A 7652-nucleotide genomic window follows, 5' to 3' on the forward strand; every position below is an offset into this window, starting at 1 on the left:
GGATGGGATCGTTCCGGTTACTTCAGCCGTTGGGGCTTTAGTTGGATCGACGACCGTTTCAGGGGTCGGGCTGTCCGCTGGCAAGGCGATGGACTCGGGGACTATGCCGCTGTATGGAGTCGTTGCCTGGTCGGGTGATTCTGGATCACTTTTTATGGAGCTCTTGGGAGCGTTTTGAGCTTTCTTAGCCCGCTTCGGGTTAACCGCGGGGGTGTTCCGAGTTTGTCGTAGTTTATGCTCGGCTAAGAAGCAGAGCCTAGACTGTTTCTGGCATCCCCAGATTACCCCTGTTCCATTTGGAGTTGGGAACTTGATGCCAACGTGGTAAGTCGACGGTACCGCTTTCATGGCATTGATCCAAGGAGTTCCCATGATGACATTGTAGATGGCCGGGTTATCGCCTACCGCGAAGTAAATGATTTTCGTCACCTCTTTAGCCATCACCGGGAGCTTGATTGATCCGAGGGTCATAGACGTTGCACCTAAGAAACCGGTGAGAGGTTTTGGTTCCGGGACGACTTCTCCGAGTTCAATGTTCATCCTCCGGAGGGTATCGCAGAAGATGATGTTGACTGTGCTTCCCGTGTCGATAAGGATCCTTCCCACTTTCAGGTCTCGGATTACGAGATCGATAACCAATGGGTCGCAGTGAGGTTTGTTGATTCCGATGGTTCCCCGCTCTTCGAAGACGATCTTATCGTTAGGGGCGTCGTCGGTTGGGGACCGAGCCCGCCAGCTTGAACTCGTCTCAGCCTTTCGTCCATAAGCTTTAATCGACGAGATCGAATCGCGATAGAATTGTGATCCCCCGATGATCATGATCACCCTTCGACGGTTGCTGTCGTTTCCTCGGTCATCCTGCCTCCTTCCGCGTTTCTCGCCCGACTGATTTTCGCGGGTGTCATTGTCGGGGGACTCTTTATCAGTTTTGGGAGGGCGATCGGAATCTAGGAGGAAGTATTTTATGCCTGTGACCTTTGAAATTTCGCCGGCGAGGAGCTTCGCAGCAAGCCTTGCGCCGAGAACCTTGCAGTTCATAGTGGAATGACCTCTGGTCTGGTGGAACTCGCAGTAGGAATTATCCTTGAACTGGTTCCTGGTCCAGGTATTAATGGAAATCTTTCCCTGTTCGGAGTTGATAGCGTAATTATGCTCGCCCTGGAGATCTTCTCCCTCGTGGTGGACGTACATGTCGTTACGAGGGTTTTTCCTTCTCGCGGACGCCTTCTGCGGGTTGTACTTCTGGGAGAGGACTTTCATCTCTTCTTTCATCATGATGAAGTCCATTGTCTTGTGAAGAGCGTCCTGGATCGTTCTCGGTTTTTAAAGGGATATCCATTGCCGGAGTTTCGACCTGTACCAGAGAGTTTTCTGCAAAGCGTCGACTGCCACTTTGTCGCTGATTCCAGTGACTCTTGCCATTACCAGCTTGAACCTGTTCATGAATTCGCGGAGTGGTTCGTCTTCTCTATGAGATAGACTCCAAAGGTTGACGTCTGAGGTTTCCCTGTCCATGAACATGGAATATTGTTTGAGAAACTCCGAGGCGAGCTGACGGAAACTTCCGATGGAGTTTCGTTTCAGACGGGAAAACCATTCGAGCGCGGGTCCGTTGAGGTTTTCGACCAAGAGGAGGCAGTAGCCAGTATCTCGTTCGCGTTCCTTGAGTTTGCACCTTCCCATCACGATCTGGAAAGACTACAGATGCACCTTCAGGTCGGTGGTGCCATCGTAGACGGAAATTTTGATCTTCCCAGGATCTGAGATGTTAGTTTCCGTGATTCGGGCAGTGAACGGAGTTTTCCACGCTTCCTCGAGAAGTCTGTCGATTTCAGGTGCACCGCTTGTCGCGTGGTGAATCTGCGACTTTACCGCCTTGACTTCTGCCACAGTTTTTGCGATGTACTCGCGGAGATCATGGATCTCATCAGGATTTCTAGTAGCCTTGCGAGCCTGTCGCTTTTGGCTGCTGTGGATCCGAGCCTGATTCTCGGCCAGTTCTTCTTGCTCTACCCAATAAAGGTTTTCTTCTTCCTCTGTCATGGGCTTATCGAACGACGCGTCCTGCCGAGCAGACTGGCTTCGGGTTCTTCTCGGATGGACGTCGGCACCTCCGTCCGAGTGATCAGACTGGTCGCCTATGTTCAGATTGATCTGCTCAATATCGCCTCCTTCGTTGCTCCCGGCGGGAGGTGGAAGGTTCTCCGCGGTCGGTTGTGCGCCTAGCGGGACTGTGTCGTCAGGGTTCTGACCTGGAGAATCCTTGTCTGCCCGTGTGGCCCGATCGCTAGGAGTCTCGAAATCGAGTCTTCTGCCGCTGCGGGCTCTTGTGGCACTGCACAGGTTTTTACTCTTGGCCTTCGCCGTTAAGGTTTCCACCTGTTTTGCGAGAGAGGCCAAGCGTTTTCCTTGTTCGTCCGTCTTTTTCTTGGCGGAGGCGAACATTTTTTTTCATTTGATCCAGTATCACGGCGTTCGTAGTGACCGTGGATACGTTTCCAGCTGGAGTTCTGTCAGCGTTGGCATTGACGGAAGTCCCGACGTGCGTTTGCTTGTCTTTGTCAGCATCGATCGCCATACCTGACTGAGCGTGCGCGGTTGCGTGAGAGATAGATCCGTACCCCCCCCCCTCCTTCTAGCGCCAAAAATTGGGAACCGGAATTCACACCGTCAAGATTTGTTAATCGGAGGAAAGTAAAGCTAACCTAGCCTTCCCTGAAGGTCCCGGTTATCTGCTGGGCCACGCACAACACAATCAATATGAAAGAGTCGAAAGTAATAAATCGTAAAAGAGCGAAAAGAGAACAAAAAGGTTTTATTTCCGAATTCGCATTTGAGCGTGAACAACAGGTAAGATCCTAGGCCACGAGAGCTGTCGGTAAATTCGCTAGTCTAGCCACCTAAGTTCTAACCTAGTCGAGTCGCAGCTCGATAGTAAAAACGGAAAATGCCTAAATTGCTCTAAATATTAAGTTTGCTCTGAGAAAGCTCCCTCTTTCTCCTCGCCTTAAGCCCTCCTTATATATTCTCTCTAGGTCGGTTTGCGCCTTTTCTTGGGCCGGATTCATCGCGAGATGGGCTTTTCCATTTTTCGTCACCCTTCATGATTATCTTCGGAAACTTCAGAAACTTGATATTTATCATTTCCTGCGAATAAAAAATAGACCTTCATATCAGCCATGGGCTCAATTCTGTTCTAAAATCGTAAGTGGACCGTTTAGCCGCGGTTCAGGCCCCTTTTGGGCCATTTTAGGACTTAGACGTTTTTACGATTTTTCCTAAGAAACAACCGTTGGTTTTTCCGAAAGGATTCCAATTCCCCGTATAGTTAAGGCAACTGGTGTTCAAGCTAACCATAACATGTTTTATACGGCAGGCAGGAATCCGTTTCGACGACCAAGTTTTTATAACTTTTCCCGAAGTCTTTCTTTGATAATCCTAAGCGAGACGAGACATGGGTATTGCGTCCAAGGGCCCGAGGATTGTGTTACGGGAACTTAGATGAGGATGCACGGTTTCAGGACAGGAGGTCGGTCCTCGCCCATGGGTGAAGTGACCTCGGCGCGGGTCATCCTCGCCCATGGGCGAGGTGACCTCGGTTGAGAACTTTAAGGCATTGATTTCGTCGTGACCGGTTTTGACCCCAACAAACACCAGGTTATAACACATAACTCAGTCATCAAAATAACAAATCAGCCATCAAATATAATAAATCAGCCATCAAAAAACTAAAAACCAGCGTTAAACCTTACCTCGCCATGCCCTTTGATTTCGACAGCCAACAAGTTATCAAAACTTGCACGTGTACGCTTTCCACCCCATCGCAAAAGCGGAACGTCTTCATTATTCACCACCCTCCCAAAATTCTCACCAAAGCAGGCGACGGATTCATACGCCCAAATCAATAACGCGATGGTCATGCCGCTTATTGTGTATGACCCTCCTTCTGGCGCCAACGTTTTAATAGAGTCAATAAGAACTTCATATGCAGTCCGACCCCATGGCTTCATCGTCGAATACCCTTATTGCACTTTCAAAAGGTATCCTTGAATTGTGATGCAAACAATAGACTCCCATGACTTGAAGAAGTAGCAGCCCCAACCACTTACGCTTTTCAAAACTTCAAAGCGGACAGAACGCTAATGCTTCCTTCAGTTCATCTAACTTGGGTCCCATCCTTAGCGGCACCTTCAACTCCTCCCAAAACTCTTTGTTTTGATCAGGTTCAAACCTTTCTGTTGGCAATAGACCTGTGTTTAACCCAGTGATCTCACCAAACTCGAGCAAGCTAAACCTAATAGCCTCATCAACCATCAGACACAAATATTTATTATCGCAAAAATATTGCAATAATTATAGCAAATTATTAACGAAAATGGATGTTGCAATTTTTCTGTTGCAATATGACTATTTTCTTGTAGTGTGTACTCGCAGCTGTCTACATAGTAGATATTGTACGGCCCTACCAGACCATACGCTTTCGCGTCCAGCTAGCCTAGCAACTATTCCAATGGGAGAGTTCACCAGTTCTTCCCATACATCAAGTCCAATTGTTTCTCTAATGTGGGGGAAAGTTCCTAGACGGAAATTGTGATTTATATCTTTTTTTTCCAGGTTAGAAGACCCTTCAGGGTAAAGTCTTGGAGGGTAATCCTGTGATTTAACTTCAGCAACATCCATCTGATCATATAACCCAACAATAAATCAGCCACAAGATAACAATAATACATCTGTACTATAACAATAACTCAGCCACAAAATGTTTGAATAACTCAGTCACAACATAACAGTAACTCAGCCACAACATAAAAGTAACTCAGCCACAACATAACATTAACTTAGTCACGACACAGCGATAACTCAGCCATAACATAACCCCTATCTCAGTCGCAACAAAACCCTAACTCAAACGCAACAAAACCCTCAACAAAACCATATCACAGCTGCAACATACCCCTATCTCAGTCGCAACAAAATATAATATATAACGTCGCGATATCCTACTGGAAAAGACGAACTCATAGATAAGAATGCGGCGAAAACGATTTCGTACAAACGATTGAAGACGACGATTTCGGGCACGACGATAACGAAGAAAGCAGAGTATTACGACAGAGAGTTAGGTCGAGGAAGAGGAAGTAAACACAGACAATGTCGATGACGGAGAGTGGGAGTATCCTCGCGGTTCCTTCTTCGACGGTTCCTTCTTCGAGACAACAAAGACAATGTTCTTAGTTAGTTTTTTTTTTTTACTTCTATATAGTTATGATGAAGAAAAGACGGTTTGGTTTCTATTATGATGATGTGTATATTTAATTAGTGATGTGGATTTAATGTTTAAAAATAATTTCAATTAAAAAAAACTAACCAAAGGTCTTTACAGTCATTTACTATGGGTATCTAAACATTCTAGTAATTTTTAAAAGATGTTTAACACTCTAGTTATAAACCAACTTTTCTAATACATTCTAGTAATTTTCTCATCAAATAAAGGGGCCAACAAATTAATAACTTACTTTGAAAATTATAATTTTCCTTAATATAATTATTGCTAGTGGCTTATATTTCAAAGTTTGATAATCAGATTATTCATTAGGAAATACACATACCTTTGCAGGTGTGGATTCATTTCATGTTCTTTGAAAGTTTTTGGATTCTTTTGATCTAGAGTATGAGTTGTAAACTATGATTTAGAGATACTCAAGTACAATTTTTTTTATAACTCAATTGGACTCTTTCTCAATATTTATATTGTTTTTTATCACATGAAACATCATCTGCATGTACGTATATGAGGAAAATAAGCATATATAGGAGAAAGTTTGGATGATATTTGAGTTTAAAACATTAAAAGACATGAAATTATCCGTATCCTTTATACACTAAAGCACAAGTCACATGCCCAATAATATTCTGACATATGTCACTGTGTTTCTTTTTTAACGTCTGATTAATTATGCTATTACAACGATGAGAAATATTAAATAAACGATTCTACAGCCGACAATTCTACCATCATATGAGAATGCACGTCTGACTGCATCGCTCCGAGCCGCCCTATGAGATCCATGTTTGATGATATGCCTTTGCACCATGCTGAAGACTTCCTTTAATCCTCTTTCTCTATGATCTGCATAATTTGCGTTTTCTGGGGTTTGAACCCCAGACCTCCTGATGTAGAAGCATTAATGAACCCTTAGTCAAACCACTGGACTAAGAGGGCTTCCACATGTCACTGTGTTTAAAAAAAAAATTATAAATAATTAAAAAATAATTGATGCAAAAGAAAAAAGTTAAAAACCAATCGACTTCAGTTTTTTGAAATTGTAAAACCTAACTCCTAAAATTTATCATATCACGTTCAAATTTAAAGGATAGATCATTTAATCTATAACTTCCAGTCATGCCATGATTTCAAACGATTTGACCTTTTTATATAACCTGCACCAACTAACTTCATCTTATTATTTCCCGTCGTCTTATCTTCTTCATCTTCTTTGTTTTTGTTTTGAGTATAGCAAAAAGTTCATATAAGTTTATGCCTTACTTTTATTCAGATTATTTTTTTCTCAATTAATACTCTCTGATCCCTTTTGAAGGACTCAGGTTGAAGATAAAACTCAATATACTAACAGAAAAACAGAGCTGTGTCGTGGACTGAGGTAACAACAAGTATATATGAAAGCTACTATATACAAATTAGGTATTTACAAATCTATTTGTTATGATTTAATTATTTTACAGATATGTTTTATTATAACAAAACAGATTAGAAATCCGGTTTTTTTTTCTGAACAGATCAGAAATCTGTTTTTGGTGTCCACACATATTATAAATCTGTTTACGAGTCTTTGTGACACCTTATGAGTCTATTATACACAAGATATATCTCTTTTCCCTACAAAATTAGCAGTGTTGCATTCAAACACTAACACAAAAAAAAAACAGAAAACATTAACACAAAAATTGCTTCTAACGTTTTGAGAGTGATATGCTTTCATCGAAGCTTTTTGATTGGATTAAACTTTCTGTCTTTCTCATTTTAATTTTACTGTGGGTTTTCCGTCTTGGTTTTATCTGTAAGCAGAAATACTCCCATGCATAGCCACCGTACAGAAACACTCTGAAGTCTTGTGCACGGAGACTCGACAGTACTGAAACACTCTGCCTCCTATCCGACGCTTGCTCAAACATGTCTAATCAGAACGAGTGTGATGATGATATGCTCAGGTTTATCCCGGTTACAAACTATTGGCTTCGACACGGTAATGTTGAGGTCCGAGGTTTTGACACGATTAAACCGTTCAGTCCGTCATTTAACTCCATTGTTCTAAGCGTCCTTATGAAGGCTAAGATAGCTTTTGAGATTCACTTAGTCTTGTTGAGAAGCTTTGTTGAGTTTAGAACTGATCATGCCAACTTCAGTGTGAAATCAAGTCAGATAGGACTTCTTCTTATCGGTGTTGCCCAAAGTCCTGGAGCTTCTCACCAAAAGCTCTTGCTGGGTAACAGTCCAACCGTTTTTTATTGGTGTATCAACGTCGATTTCGACTATCAGTTGTTCTTGCAAACAATCGCCTTAGCACTACAAGAAAACAGCGACATACTGAGGGAAAAAATCGTCGGTATGTCGTCGGAATAACGTTATTCCG

General features: G+C 43.0%; 1 protein-coding gene across 1 annotated transcript; it reads right to left on the reverse strand.

Annotated features, from left to right (window-relative positions):
• Nucleotides 1–281: 281 nt before the first annotated feature.
• On the reverse strand, nt 282–1287 carry LOC106308850. The gene is made up of 3 exons (XM_013745959.1): nt 1067–1287; nt 406–1012; nt 282–287 (listed from the first exon to the last, which is right to left on the reverse strand). Exons 1-3 carry the CDS (start codon nt 1285–1287, stop codon nt 282–284), a joined length of 834 nt encoding a protein of 277 aa, XP_013601413.1.
• Nucleotides 1288–7652: the final 6365 nt, after the last annotated feature.

Source organism: Brassica oleracea, chromosome C8 (assembly GCF_000695525.1).
Source record: "Brassica oleracea var. oleracea cultivar TO1000 chromosome C8, BOL, whole genome shotgun sequence".
In the NCBI taxonomy this organism is placed as follows: domain Eukaryota; kingdom Viridiplantae; phylum Streptophyta; class Magnoliopsida; order Brassicales; family Brassicaceae; genus Brassica; species Brassica oleracea.